We start from the raw sequence: 16,473 nt of genomic DNA, 5'->3' as shown, positions 1-16,473 counted from the left end.
TTCTTTCATACCAATCACGAACTGTAGATAAGCCAGATTTTCTCCACTGAATAACAAAGAGACAGAAAGTAATGCATCCAATTTCAATATAAAAAAGCAGATCAAAGGGACTGAGAGATTCATGGGATGAATCACAGAATAGGGCATTTCCAAGGTCTGCAAAATGAGAAACAATGAACAAAAATAACTTTATCCTGCCAGACTTGTTGTCAGACTTGGTTGTTTTAGGTGAAATGTTGATGACTTCATCTATAAAGTAAATGGCTTGTGAGTGAGGTGTCAAGACAAAGGACCATGGCTGTTCAAAAGAAGAAACTGTAACAAACTTAACAAGAGTGATTGAGTAAGGTCAGGAACTTAAGGATTTTGATCTATAACCTGTTGTGAAGACATTTTTAAACATTTTTAAAAAAAATAAGTGTATTATTATCTACTGTTTTGCCTAAAGATGAAATGAGAAAAAAAAAATGAATGGAATATGATCATATTCTTGATATAAATGAAAATATAATTAAACAATCTCAGAAAGAAAAATGTAACCTCTTCCTTGATTCCATCTAGCTGGACCCAAAATTTAAAGAAATGCAAGGCAATATTGATCAGAATTATTAGTTATAAGATCACAATCACATTTATCAATGTTCTCAGTTGCTAAAGTTTTCATTCCTTTACTATAATACTAAATATTTAACAACGGACAGGGATTAGCAATCTAAAGACATACACTGGTAACCCAGTAATGCATGCATAATGTTCTGAATTACTGAAAGGAAAAAAAAATATAGCATTATTGGGACTTATATTCTTGGGGTTGGGATTTTTGTCATGTAAGGAGTCCTGGATTACAACTTTCAAAATACTATGGAGAATCATGTGGCCACATTCATCTTGTAATGAAGAGCCTTTAATTGAAGGAATGCTGTAAGTGGTATTCAGAATGTAAATTCAGGATTCATCAAACTTTTTAAATGTATTAAAAGTTGAAAAATGCATCATATATGTTACACATTTTATATTATAACCCCTCGGTCACAGTTCTACTTGGGCTGGTGTAAGTTAGTGGGTATATAGTGGCATGGGGTTGAAATATGGAACAAAATGTATAGGAGAGCATGACTGCAAGTTACTGCAGTTACTTAAGTGGTTTTTGTCACTTCCATATTAAAATTATATCTTCCAACCACTAGTGATGTAGCTATACTCACACTGCATAAATCACTGCCTTTTGCCAATGTGGCCTTTCTTCCGAAAATTTGCCAATTTTGTCAATAAAATCAAGAAATGGACAGCAACATGGGGCCTCAAATACCACAACCGTAAACCCAGCAAGTCTGAAATTGAAGACACATACATTTTTACATACCTTGGATCTCAACAGAATATTTTTTAAATAAAAAAAACATATATTTGATATGACCAAGTCAATAGGAGCTAAAGTGATATAAACCAGGTACCATAACATAAACCCATTTGATCGACATCACACACTAATCCGAACCTTAAACATATGAGGACCCAATTACTGTATAACCTTAAACATATGAGGACCCAATTACTGTATAACCTTAAACATATGAGGACCCAATTACTGTATAACCTTAAACATATGAGGACCCAATTACTGTATAACCTTAAACATATGAGGACCCAATTACTGTATAACCTTAAACATATGAGGACCCAATTACTGTATAACCTTAAACACGAGGACCCAATTACTGTATAACCTTAAACATATGAGGACCCAATTACTGTATAACCTTAAACATGAGGACCCAATTACTGTGTAACCTTAAACATATGAGGACCCAATTACTGTATAAAGTTTGGAGACTATTTGGTATAAATACTTACATCTTAATCATACATGCACTTCCCATTTTGTAAGCAGGAGCTGAATAAATGTGTCTTAAATTGGGGTGTATAAGATAAAAACTGTTATGTGAATAATAATACAAAACTGGTATGAATATTATATAATAATAATAATAATAATGCTTTATTTATAGAGGGTGACTCATTAGTCAATGAATATTCTCCATTTGGGCTCTCACAAGGAGAGTATAATAATGCACATTATATGAAGATAGCAATAATTAGTGTTTATTTTAACATGTTTAGTATAAAAATACTGAATTCCATTATCTATTAGAAACACATGCATGCTCATGATATCTCTTCTTAAATACTCTAATATTTTCAGCAGATTGTGCATGTAGTGGAAGCTTATTCCACAGAACTGTACCAGAGTATTAAAAACTCTTTTTAAATTGCTCTGTTCTTGGTTTTTGGTGCTAGAAGGTTTCCATATGATATTGATCTCAACTGGTATTGTGTTGAAAAAGGCCTGAATAAGTCCTAAAGATACTCTGGTGCAGTTCCATGTAGACATTTATATAAAAGAACTGCCGTGTGAAAATCTATCCTGTCATATATTGTGAACCATTTGAGTTCTGTAAATAATGCTTTTGAGGGATGATCAACAGATGCATCTAAAATTACACGTGCTGCTCGTTTCAGAAGTTTATAAATCCTGTCAAGCTCAGATTTAGCACAGTTTCCCCATACACTAGAACTATAATCCATACTTGAAAGAATATATGACTTGTAGGATAGATTGTGAGTTTCAATAGGTAAATATTTCTTGATTCTGCTGAGAAGGGCAATTTTGGATGACAGTGTTTTACAAAGCTTATCAATATGGTCATTCCATAATAAATTATTATCTACAGACACACCTACAAGCCTTTCATGTTTGACATTTTCTAATGGATGATTATTTATTGCAAGAAATAGTTTTGGCTTCCCTGACTTGTGTAGCATTTGTGATGTCCCCAAAATCATACATTTTGTTTTACCTTCATTAATTACCATCCTATAAAACTATATGGAAATTATATAAAATTGGTATGGAAATTACATAAATCTGCCACATAATAATCTTGGAATACTTTTACAACATAAACAAGTTCTCAAACAAGATCTGATAACATCTTAAGTTTGACCAAGAAAAAAAAACCCCGAGATGTTAATATGTCTTGATTCCTTTCATACTTACACTTCTATCAATCCGGCAACTAAACATAAGGGGGTGAAAGTAATACATCTCAGTACACCAGTTATCATAGCAACTGAAAAATACATTTTTCACATTAGTTTGTAAATTATTTCACAAACAATTTCTATGTCATTTAAAAGCCAACTAAAAAAAAGAATCTATTTTATGATGCATGATAATTGCAGTCATGGTAATTTCCAGCCATTCACACTATCAACTGGCAGTCAGCTAAATTACTGTCATTTCAAAGAATATTCATGCTGCTAACTAAAATGACTGCTCCCTTGAGCTAAAAAATCAGCTTGAATTAGTCTAAAGTACACTATGCATAGCAACTATTAAAATAGGGAAAATGAATTTTGCCAGACTATACAATACCAGCTTCTGAAAGTGCAATGAATGAATTAACAAATATATAAAATGTAAAAAAAAAAGTTATCGGCTCTGTTTTTATACAATTTACCTTTGCAGTTCAGGAAGTGAAAAATGACCAAGTGGAGCTAGCACTATTTTTTAAAAGTGCACAACTGGATTATGGCCAAACTGTATATTCTATAACCAAAATTGCACCCATCAATCATACACCAAAAACATCAAGAAAATTAAAAGTTCTTTAATCATACCTAAGATATACAAGGTCTTTTTTAAATAGCCAGAATAACCAGTGAGGAAAGCCTGGGAAATTCTTTTTCTTTAAAATTATAACCCTATGCTAAATACGAAACTGTAAAACGCCACCTTTAGTTGTTGAAGGTTTTTATATTTAACTTTGTAATCTGTTCTCTATCATGATCAATCTATCTGAAGTTGGTAAACCTGAAAACCTGATGCAATTTCTTTTTGAGTAGAGCTAAAATAAGTTAGTCCGTCAATCATGTAATCTCATACACACACACACACACACACACATATATATATATATATATATATATATATATATATATATATATATATATATATATATATATATATGTATGTATGTGTGTGTGTGTGTGTGTGTATATATATGGTGTGTGTGTGTGTGCAAGTACAACATTTGTCATTTAATTAATGATTTGTTAGTTTGTATAGAAAGGTAAATTGACTGCAGAAAATAATTCAAATAAAGGCATGATCAGGAATGGAAAATTTCATCTTATGGCTTTTCTGGTTAACCAGAAATTCAAGCATGTTAATGTCTTCAGGAGTTACTTCAGTATGTGATGAAAATTGTATTGCAATAATGTGTGTACAAGGAAAATATGATCATAGTACACTCCAAATGACAAATTTATGGTGGCAAAACTGTCAAAGGAAACAAGATTGTTATAGCACTGTTAGTGCATTATGTACTACAGTGTATTACCATTTGTTCTTTCTAAAATGGTATGTGTCTACCAGATCTGTTTTTTGGGACATAAATTATCTCCAGCACTTGAGATCCTATATGCTAAACTTGATGGATGAGTAAAAGTACCTAAGGACTGTGCAAAGTCATCTTGCCAACAGTTGACATCTGTAGTCTCAAGCTATTCAGGTACCATACTAAGATCAAATTCATCTTGACAATGGTTCACATCTGTAGCCTCAAGCTATCTAGGTACCATACCAAGATCAAATCATCTAACCAAACAGTTCACATATTTAGTCTCAAGCTATTCAGGTACCATACCAATATCAAATCACCTTGCCAACAGTTCACATCTGTAGTCTCAAGCTATTCAGGTACCATACCAAGATCAAATTCATCAAACCAAACAGTTCACATATGTAGTCTCAAGCTATTCAGGTACCATAACAAGATTAAATTCATCATGACAATGGTTTACATCTGTAGTCTCAAGCTATTCAGGTACCATACTAAGATCAAATTCATCCTGACAATGGTTCACATCTGTAGTCTCAAGCTATTCAGGTACCATACCAAGATCAAATCATCTTGCCAACAGTTCACATCTATAGTCTCAAGCTATTCAGGTACCATACCAATATCAAATCATCTTGCCAACCACATATGTAGTCTCAAGCTATTCAGGTACCATACCAAGATCAAATTCATCTTGCCAACATCTCACATCTGTAGTCTCAAGCTATTCAGGTACCATACCAAGATCAAATCATCTTGCCAACAGTTCACATCTATAGTCTCAAGCTATTCAGGTACCATACCAAGATCAAATCATCTTGCCAACAGTTCACATCTGTAGTCTCAAACTATTCAGGTACCATACCAAGGTTAAATCATCTGTTCTACAGACACCACATTATGATCAATGTTTATTCCTGAGGGCCAATTCTTAATGCATTTTACACAGTTTACTAATTAATGTATCTATTTTAATTAGTTTCTTTTTTCTTCAAGTATGCTGCTTTTTATATTTGTATTCTTTCGGTTTCATTTAAAATTGGCAATTTATATTCATATATATGTATAATGTAATGACAGGTGTTTACTTATGCAAGTTTCTTTTGTATGAAAGATGATGCTGTTTTACTTGCAGAGAACAACTAACCAGCATTCTATATCATTATTCCTTGGATTGAAACCAACTGATTTTGATTTTATTCTTCTGTTTTATTTTTAAAATTCTAGAGTTGTTGCAGGGGTGAAAATGATAAATTTACACATAAAATATTTTGATTTAACATCCTATTTATTTTTAAGTGTGATGTACAAAATTGCTAACAATTCAATAATAGTAAAATAAAATAATGATCATACATTTTGTTTCATTTACTTATCCTTCTGAAAGTGAGAGACTCCTTAGTTTATGCTGGGGGACTAACTGAAATAGGCTAGGGACACATCTATGTTCCACGAATGAACAATTCAAGATGCTTCATCCTGAAACTCTGTAGAGTCCTACACTCAAATGGTCCTAATTGTTGTAAATGTGGACCATGCTTGTTCTGTGGTGGACCAAACTGTATGCAAAACCATGATTGTGTATCTAGTGCCAAATATTTCTCATGGTCAAAGTTTGCTCAGCTTAACTATCTGAGGTGTGGTTTCCCCAGAATTTATACATGGTTTACTAAATTGTATTTGCCTTCTTAATAATTAAACTTGTGCCTGAATCTTGTAGTACAATGTACATAGGTACAATGGCGGATGAGTTGTTAAGTCAAACAGCTCAGGAATTGACCAACAAACTATTATCTGCTACTTTTTATTATTTTCTGTCATTACAGTCGATAGCAGAAAATTACTGTAAAGTGGTAAATTCAACAGTCTGCATGTATGTGTTAGTGGTTCATAGTGCCATTCATCAGCTATGTGGCAGATAGGTGGATTGCTGTGACATATAAGTAGATTACAATGTGATGGATTGCTAATTAACATTGTCATATGGGAAGGATTTAACAAAACTCAGATCTGCACACAAGGTCAGTCCATTTATAAAATACACTGAATGCATCAATGCATGCTGTTTGAAATCCAGGATTTCTACTGAGCAAACTATTCACCACTGAAACTGTCTGTACAGTCATTCTACTGTGTAGATTATCCACCACTGAAACTGTACAGTAATTCTACTATGCAGACTATATACCACTGAAGCTGTGTCTGTACAGTCATTCTGCTGTGGGGATCCAGAGTGTCCAAGTGGTCTAAAGAACTCACTGTTATGGATCACTGCCATCTCACCTGTGTGGATTCAAGTCTTAGGCTCAGCAAACGTGGGTACACGAGAAAGCTTGCCAGTAGCTTATCGTGGTTCAGTGGTTCTTCCCAGGGTTTTCCAGGGTTCTTCCTCCACCAGTTATGCAGGCTACCATGTACAGCCTATCTTATGCTGAAAAATGGCGTTAAAACCTACAACAATAACAATATTCTGCTGTGCAGACTATCCAATACTGAATCTGTACCTGTACAGTCATTTTACATTGGAATTATTAATTTTATCAAAGAAACATAAAGTAGGAGAACAGCTTGTTGGTCTACTTCAGTCAAAGACTGTGATATGAATTTTGGCTGAGGTCAAATGTCCCTCTGTTTCAAGGAAGCAATTGGCATCTCTAAAAAAAGATGCATTCTTTCCAGTAGCATACAGTTGCTTCCTCTAGGTATTCTGTTGTCCTGTACAAACTTTATGTTGTCTCCAACTGCACTCCCCTAAATGTGGAAATAGGTAGCTGGCTAAATGTATAAATCTACAAAACATAAATGCATTATTTTGCTCAAGGAGTAGCAGATATACTGAAAACATTCATATATATATATATATATATATATATATATATATATAGAATACAAATCATATAGTGAGTAACAGTCCTCTCAAGTGCACTGGATATAGCAAGGGATCACGTCTGTCAGGGATTGTTTAAGATAAATGTAATAAACTGACTACGAACATTGCGAAATTAGTGTCTAGCTAGCCTAAGCGCACTCGACTCAATAATCTTTTTCAAAGGCAAATACAAAACACAGACAAGACAAACAAATAACAGACAAACTGTTGTCTTTGTAAAACTTTATATGGCTATGACTTGTTGCGGATGCTGAAAGATATTTTATATTGACATAGAAATCGATGAGCCATCTGTTATTTTATGTAAATTTATGTACGTGCAAATTATATCCCAGATATTTCATTGTTATAGGTTACTGGGTGACTGATAAGCAAATTTAGATAATTATTGAAAAGGGAACATGCCAGCTGCAAAAAGGTAATTTTATTTGTGAATGGCTGTCTTTGTCAAGTCTTCTTGGTTTAAACAGCCTGGTTTCAATGTTCTAAGGTGGCGTATCAAGTAATATTCCTTTTCTTTCCTGATTTCAGAAATCACAACCCCAAATGGAGTTCCAACACCAGGAAAGAGAAGGAATCTTACTGGATACGCCGCCTTAGTACACTGAAACCAAGAAGACTAGACAAGGACAGCCATTCACAAATAAAATTACCTTTTTGCAGCTGGCATGTTCTCTTTTCAATAATTCTCTAAATCTGCTTATTAGTCACCCAATAACCTATAATTAAAACTATAACAATGAAATATCCAGGATATAATTTCTGTGTACATAAAATTACATAAAATAACAGATAACACTATGGCTCATCGATTTCTAGGTCAATATAAAATATCTTTCAGCATCCGCAACAAGTGAATACATTTTGCACATCACTCCCAATTATATCTTTCTTAAAGGTTGATTGTGACAGCAAGAACTGTAACGTTTCTTGACACATGGCTACAGAAAAATGTAAACAGTGACAAAAGGATGATATAAACTAGGTTAAAAAAAAAACTTTTTAAAAAAAATATTTTGAGAAAACAAACACATGTATATCATAGAATTTGCTGAAACAAACAAAATTTTATCCATTATATTAAATTTGTTTTTAAAAAAATCAATAAAACTTTTGTTGTGTAATGTATTTTCTAGAAAATATTCAATATACCTGAGTGTAAGAATTGCTAAGATTCTTATCTAGAGACAATAGTATTCAAAATCAAAATTGTCATGTTTAGTACAGGCAAATAAGAGGGACAACTTAAAGCATTTTGCAAAATTTGGAGGGGCCCCGAGTGGCCAAGTGGTCTAAAGTGCTCTCTGTTATGGATCACTGATATCTCACTTCTGTCTGCGTGGGTTCGAGTCTAGGATTTGGCCAGTGTGGGTATGTGAAAAAGCTTGCCAGTAGCTTCTCGTTGGTTGGTGGTTCTTCCTCCATCATTAATGCTGGCCGCCATGCAAAGCCTATCGTGTGCTGAAAAATGACGTTAAACCCCACAACAACAAAATTTGGAAGAAAAGAAAACCAATTCATGTAATTTTTGTGAATATCAGTATGTACAGTGTCATAAAGAAGAACAGAAAGTCAATATGTATTGTTGCTCTATTTTAAAAAAACAAAAGCAATCATAAATATTTTTTGAGAACCAATTGTGTGCCTGTTTCTTCTCTCTCAGATTCCACATTTGGCACTTGCCTCTACTTTATGAACTGTCAAGTATTGCTGAAAATAAAGGTCAGAACTATTTTCCTGGTCATTGATTTCATTTTAAAGATACGAAAAGTGACCAAATATAAAATATATAAATTTAAAAATGTCAGTTTACTGACTTCAGATCAATGTAAATTTGTACAAGAACACCATAATAAATATGCACACTGGTTTAAGAGCAAGATGTGTATGACTCAAGAATGGTATTTTATGCAAAAATGTTGCTCTGGCACTTGATAAATAAGCACAGAAGGGTTTCAGAGTACCTATAACAATGAAAAATGAGCACAGAAGGGCTTCAAAGTACTTGTAACACTGAAAAAGTCAATTCTTAAGGCTGAATGTTTACAAAACATTTCTATTTAACTTGCAAGAAAAATATAAATGTCAGCATGAGAAACCATGCAAAATGTGACAGAAAACAAATATTAAAAATGGTGGAAGGTGTGTTTTAACGCTACCTGTGAATTTATTTGAAAAGATACAATAAAGATGAATTCATTTTGAATTTTGCAAACTCAAGTTATGCAGAAAACATTCATTTTCATGCATTCTGAAAATATCCCGTTGCCATTAGGCTTACTAATTTTCAAACAATGTAAGTTTAGATATTTTTGTTATAATTTTATCATTCTTTGAATAAAGGCCATGTAAATTAAAATGTTCCTTCAAAAAAGTCTATGTGAAGCAACATTTATGTGGTTATCTCTCCACATTTATGTGGTTATCTCTCCACATGAAAATTTTGTGTCTCTAGTTCATGTGCCCCAAAGTAACCAAAAATGCAGTACTGTTTAAGAATGAATTATGTTTGTGCCAAAAAATTGACACATTCATAAAGACTATTTAGCTGTTTATAAGATGCTATGTTTTTTTAATTATTACCAAAAATAGAATTTCTAGCCATTTTAATATATTATAATTATACCAATTTTTAACTAGCTTGAACCAACAAGGGACATAACTCCCACAGCACAAACAAATATCTAATATATTAAAAAAGCTAGAAAATAAATATATTTGTGGTCCGAATTTAATAAAACTTAGCAGTTTATAAACAGCTAAATAATCTTCATGAATGTGCCAAATTTGGTTCAGATATCTCTAAAGAAAAAAAATCGCTGGGTATGGTACCACTTTTTGGCACAAAAACAATTCATTCTTAAACAGTACTGAGTAGACGTTGTTTGCCAAGCAATTCATAAAAATACAATTTCTGACATATTTTCATTTTAAAAAAAACATGTTTCTCTCAAATAGCATTACATGTGTGCTAATTTTTGTTGAGTTACCTTTAAATACAAAGTTCAGGGTCTCCCTAAACACAGTAATGTACAGTAATGGAGAGTAATGGACAGTAATGGAGAGTAATGGACAGTAATGGGCTGTAATAGACAGTAATGAGGACCAAAAAAAAGAATATTACGAAAGAAATTATAGTAATGTAAATTAAATATAAATTTTTGTACGGACTTAAATACATAAATCATAAATAACAGATGTGGTTGTGACATTCTTTTATTAGTGCACATAATACGCTTTAATTCAAATATTGCCAAAACTTGAACTCTCTCTCTCTATATATATTCTTTACTAATACTGTCCACCTTTATTATTTTGTTCTAGTCTGACTCTGCTCAGATCTCACCCTTTTTCTCTGGTGAGGTTTTTTCCCTCATGAAGGTGTCTATGGTATAGTGATTTTACCATCTGTCGACCTTACTGTTAACTTATTTGTACCCTTGTCTTTGAGAAACTTTCTAAATATTGGTTCTCGTTATTTAAAGATCAAAATGAAATTTAATAAATGTACCAATAAAAATGAAATAGTTCATGTCGACCAGATATCTAATATACTGGTAATTTTATCATTTTTAAACAGTAGATATATTGATTAAAACGAAACAATCCAACATGTACTCCGCAATAATAAATACAAGACATGTACACATATAACTATATTTAAGTAAGTAAACACATAGACTAAAAATCAAATTTCAGTAAATCTCAGTAACTTTACAGATTCCTAAAATTACAGATCATTACAATCAAAAATATATTTGGTGTCCTGAAAAGTTGCAAGAAATTGAAATCGAGGTTATATAATTACAAGTCTAATAATAGGACCATTATAAATGTTTGGGAGAAACTTATTGAATAGCCTAGAAAATAAACAATTAAATCCTTAGAAAATAATTCAATACTTTTTGAAGTCGTGCGATACTCATCAAGTAATCACATTTGCCTCCTAACAAACGACACTGACGACAGATGTATCCCTCATCAGTTTAAGACCAGATCTTAAAGTCTTTGCTTGTTATCACTTCGCACGTAGAGTGGAACCAAGAATCACATACCTGAATCAAAATGTATAGATGCAAACTGCCGGCAGTCACAAATTGAAATGGGTAAACTATTTATGTTTATATGTGTGTAAAATAGTAATAATAATAATAATAATAATAACTTTATTTTATGATGCTAATACAATTAGTTCTAGGAAGGTGGTGGGTGTATCTAATTTAGATATATCAGATGGTTTAAGATTTGACATAAACATGAAAAAGTAATTTGTGATGTGGACTCTTAAAAAAAATAAAGTATGTTGAAAATAATATACATAACATAGATATACTGAAAGAATAAATGAGAAGATAGATAATCTTTTCTTGTAATATTTCCAGGGGATAATTTTGGGAGTATAAATATAATACTCAATGAGAAAGATAAAATATGATTTATTTAATGGCCTGATTAAAAACAACAATTCAACAATAATTCTAGGGAGCATATTACCGACATCATTTAAAAATGGCTTGAGTCATTACAACATGGATGATTTGCAAACAAATACAGAAACAGCATAATAGACTACTACAGTAAAATACCTAATATGCTTATCATGTATCATCTGGCAATAAAGTTGCTGAAATGTATGAATACCATTCTGAGAGAGAGAGAGAGAGTCAAAATGTTATTATGACATTCAGTACATTTTCTTCTTTTAAACTGATTTTACTACATTACACTGACCATTTTCAAGATACATACCGGAATACAATGGGCAACAAATGACATCGAATTGGTCAAATTTTCTTATAAAAGACTCAGTTATAAGATGGAAAGATAGAATGCTAATTTAAAGACTAAAAAGCATCATTTTGCGATCAGTGACATACAAAAATCAATCCGATAATAAAGCTAATGATAAAATTCAATTAATATTGAAAAACATCTACTTTACCAAGTTTAAATGAATTTAAGAAATGTACTGCTATTAATTAATTTTTACATGTGATGTTGTTAACATTACATAAACAGGACATATATACGCTTGGGAACATATTATTTATAATTCTAATCGCTTCTTTCATCTTTCCTTTTAACATATGAAAGTATATTATTGAAGCACTCTTTTTATTATAAACGGTAACAACTGATACATTTTTATTGGCAATTATGTAATTTATGTAGATACTGTTTAATGTTGAACACAGATAACAGAAGGTTTGCATATTCAAATGAATGATTGTACATTCAGTTCAAAGAATTTGCAGGGATGATATAATAATAATAATGATATATTAAAGATCATTAAATGGAAACTAAGCAACATATAAGCAATTCAAAAGATGACAAACCTCACATAAAAGACAGCCCGACTCACAAGCTTTCTTACAGTCACCGCAATGAAACTGTTTCTTGCTCTTTCCTTTTTCCATTTTGATAACATCCAAAATATCACAAACGTACACAAAATTGAAAACTTTAACATGGTGAATAGAAAACTGTTTTTTCTTTGACTGCAACCTTCTTATATAAGGAATATATGTCTACTGGATATTATTATTATTTGATAACATAGATTAGTATATACCGTTCACAAGTGCCAACATATATATTTTGTTTTGTTATACATATTTGATTCCCCCAGAAGATCACATGTGCGTATACAGAGCAAATGGATTGGACATAAGTTTTTCAACTTACCAGTTGACATACATGCATAGAATTAAATGAGAGGGATGAAATAATGATAAAATCAGAGAGATAGTGATTCATGTGGTCTGGAATGTAAAATTGTAAATAACAATTGTGATGGAACAAAAATAATAGTCAATTTCTGCATATAAATCTTATAAAACTAGTTCCAGTAATTTACTGTATTCCTGTAATTTCTCTTACATTATAGTATTTTCGTCTCCATTACTGTTCATTACAGCCCATTACTGTCCATTACTGTGTTTAGGGAGACCGCAAAGTTCATGCTAGGCCACAGGGGCTCGTTACAAAGAAAATTTGGAATATCCGTCCTTGAATCAAGGGATGGGGGTACTAACCTGTAACAATATAACACTTACAGGTTAGAACCCCAATCCCTTGATTCAAGGACGGATACTCCACATTTTCTTTGTAACGAGCCCCTGTGACTGTGTGATAGGCTTAGCTTCAAAATAATAAGAATGAAATATTATCTTACAATACAAAGTTTGTTTTCTCCTCTCCTTACTGATTTAAGTACAATTGCCTGTTGATTTAAAAAAAAATACATTTGAGAGAGAGAGAGAGAGAGAGAGAGAGAGAGAGAGAGAGAGAGACTCACCAATTCCACCAATTACACCGACTGCTCGTGTCAGAAGTTTAAACCACCAGGTGACCTGATCCCCGGAGTCAGGATTATTTTGTGTCGATGCCTGCATCTCTAGAAGTTCATCTCAATCATGTAAACAGTTACTATAATAATTATTATTATTGTTATTATGATGATGATATGTGATTGTATACATGCGTGTGACTTTGACGTGGATATTGATGTGCCTCGTTCTGAAATTTTCCGCGTAAAGGGAAGCCACTGTTAATACTACAGCTTAACGAGTTATTTACCTTAAAATACTTTTCTCTTTTAAAGTAAAAAAAAATAATCCTAAGGTAAACAAGTGGTTGACAACGTTGTCAACCCCATCCCACCATAGATAAATACGTATTTATTTTAAGTTAATTTGTGAGAAATGGTGTCTATTTTAATGTCCAAAGTGTACATTGGCAAGGACGTAGAAAACAGACTTTTGAATGCAGCGGAGTTAGGGGAGATAAGCACTGTTAAGAAGATACTTCGGTTGAAAGTGTCCCCAAACGCAAGGGACGAATGTGGTTTTAGCGCTATTGCCAAAGCGAGTCGAGGTAATGTCATCAAACGTGTAATATCCGATCTACCACGACTGATATTTGTTTTTTTGGAATACTTTAAATTTCGATTAAAAAAATCTGATTTCTTACGTGGTGTGATTAGAACGGGGGAATGTGTGTGCATGTTGTCCGCTTTTTTTCTGACATTACTGGTGACCGCCAAAAATAATGTCAAATAAAGGTGGAGAAGAACTTGTTTGTCAAGATTGCATCATATATTGCTTCATTTCCAATCAACATTACAATCCTTAAAATTGGGAGATAAATGATATTTGCAATTAGAAGGCTACCAATATGCCATTGATTAAAAAAAAAAAAAAAAAAAAATACGATGTAGATATTACAGAACATTTTTTTTAATTGAAACATCTTTTCCCTTCCTTTCTCCTTCTTCACAGTATGAAATTAAATTTTCCACATTTTCAATAAGTCAATAAATTAACTGGTTTTATTTTTAAGTTTCATTATCAAACTTCTTTTCATGATCTGATAATTAAGGTGGGCACACAGAGGTAGTGAAGACACTGATAGAAGCCGGAGCAGATGTGAAGGTGACATGTCCTGGGCTTGTAACATCACTACATTTATCAGCCAAAGGTAACCATTATTTATTGGTCGTTGAATTTAAGTGACCCTGCCCCAAAGGTTATATGTTATGCATGTAGCATTTATCATTCATTACATGTTTTATTGCTCACTCTCTTTGTCTGTTTGACTATAGCTACCTTCTTTTTTTTCAACTATTATTTTGCTGTCTTCACGCTGAAGACATGCATGCTCACAGGGCTACCAGTATCTGCATACTATATAATTTCCAGCAAGTAAATAAAAAATGCCATGAACATGATGCAAACAAAAAGACATCTTACATAAATTCCATCAATTTGTTGCTCAATTTAGTTTTCAGCAGTTAAATCAGAAAGCAGAAATCATTGGTGATTTTCAGCACTTCTTTGTGGTAAGACAAAATACAACACAGAATATGTATTTGCACTAAACAGATATGTTGGCTTGTGGGTATATCAAGTGAGAAAAATGCTGAGAATTTTTATGTTGTGTTCTGTAGTGTATTTGCAGGAATGCAAAGTTACTGTGAGTGCTTTATTGAGTTTGCCTATGTTTGTGAGGTGCTGTTTACAAATGATGTCACTGAATGCTTTCCCAAAGCTTTCTCATAGTCTGAGTACAACACATGCACAATATTGTGTCCTAAAACTGTGATTTTTTAATTCATTTCCAAATGAGTTAAAGTGTCACATTTTGTAGTTTGAGGAAAATGAGTTTTATACTGAAATGATTATTAAATTAGTGGATATCTTAAAATTAATTAATAGAGGTGCAAAAAAAGTTAGAAATTAATCTGATTGCAAGTTATAAATTAATCTGAGAAATTGTTTTGAATTATTTATTTATTCAAAATTATATATATGTTATTATTATTATTATAGGTAAACATGCAGAAGTGGTTAAACATCTTATCCTTGCTGGTGCCCCTCTTGATGCAGAGACAAGCACAGGCTTAAAGCCCATAGATCTTGTGCAGTATGATACAGAAGTGTGGGGCATACTAAATGATGCTAGGAAGGGTGAGATGCCAGAAATCAAGGAATACAGTGAAGTCCCGGAAATTCCAGATTATGCTCTTCCGAATGAAGCCAAAGCCAAAAATGGGAAAAAGGGCAAGAAGGGAAAAAAGGGAAAGAAAGGAAGTGGAAAGAAAGGAAGTGGAAAAAAAGGAAAAAAGGGAAAGAAGAAGAAAAAGAAGTGAGGAGCTTATTGGTGAATGTTACTGATGCTGCTATTTTGTCTTTTCATAATAGTTTTTTAGAAAGGGTGTATGGGAAGTGAATAATCGCTTTGAATTTGCTCCAATGCTTAGAACCTAACCTGTTTCACGGACATGTTTTGAAATACTGCCTACTTTTAGTAATAGGCCTGAACATGTGCCGACCAAATACTGGTTATATTCTGTGTATAATAAGTTTAACCTGAAGCCAGATTTACTTTTGTTATTCAATTTGTATTGGTTTAAATAAAATTATTTCCATAGATTGATCCATGAGTGTTTCCATTCATCCATATATAATTTAAACTCCCCCATAAATCCACTCACTAGTATATTTATCAATCCATCTCTATTCAACTCATTTATCCTCAGAATTTGTTTCTTTTTCTATCTTGATTTTATTCACATCATAACTAACTGTATGGGACAGCGTATTTGTAATTGGCCAGGGAAGTGTTAAATTCACTCCAAACCTTTCTGACGACTGATTCAGTTTTAAATATTGGATC

The 16,473-nt window shown here is 32.5% G+C and overlaps 2 protein-coding genes across 2 annotated transcripts in view; one reads left to right on the top strand and one right to left on the bottom strand.

The window, feature by feature from the left end:
• LOC149794505 (calcium channel flower-like) overlaps positions 1-13,801 on the bottom strand; it is a 28,383-nt gene extending 14,582 nt beyond the window's left edge. The window contains exons 1-3 of the mRNA XM_089968764.1: positions 13,595-13,801; positions 3,059-3,131; positions 1,206-1,331 (exon numbers count right to left, since the gene is read on the bottom strand). Coding sequence (XP_089824890.1) covers positions 1,206-1,331; positions 3,059-3,131; positions 13,595-13,691 — 296 coding nt within the window. The 5' untranslated portion in view covers positions 13,692-13,801. The remainder of the gene's footprint in view (positions 1-1,205; positions 1,332-3,058; positions 3,132-13,594) is intronic.
• A 75-nt stretch (positions 13,802-13,876) lies between these two features.
• Positions 13,877-16,233, top strand: LOC149794504 (uncharacterized). Its single transcript, XM_089968755.1, has 3 exons — positions 13,877-14,172; positions 14,677-14,775; positions 15,627-16,233. Exons 1-3 carry the CDS (start codon positions 14,001-14,003, stop codon positions 15,944-15,946), a joined length of 591 nt encoding a protein of 196 aa, XP_089824881.1. The 5' UTR covers positions 13,877-14,000; the 3' UTR covers positions 15,947-16,233.
• The last annotated feature ends 240 nt before the right edge of the window (positions 16,234-16,473 follow it).

Source organism: Sinohyriopsis cumingii, chromosome 8, assembly GCF_028554795.1.
Source record: "Sinohyriopsis cumingii isolate HCF-2022 chromosome 8, ASM2855479v2, whole genome shotgun sequence".
In the NCBI taxonomy this organism is placed as follows: Eukaryota; Metazoa; Mollusca; class Bivalvia; order Unionida; family Unionidae; genus Sinohyriopsis; species Sinohyriopsis cumingii.
Note: the sequence above shows the minus strand (reverse complement) of the source record. Positions and strands in the feature narration are given on the sequence as shown.

Coding starts and splice junctions, on each gene's coding strand:
- LOC149794504 (XM_089968755.1), top strand. CDS start 14,001: ATGGTGTCTATTTTAATGTCCAAAGTGTACATTGGCAAGGACGTAGAA. Junction 14,173..14,676: donor TATTGCCAAAGCGAGTCGAG/GTAATGTCATCA, acceptor CTGATAATTAAG/GTGGGCACACAGAGGTAGTG. Junction 14,776..15,626: donor ACTACATTTATCAGCCAAAG/GTAACCATTATT, acceptor TTATTATTATAG/GTAAACATGCAGAAGTGGTT.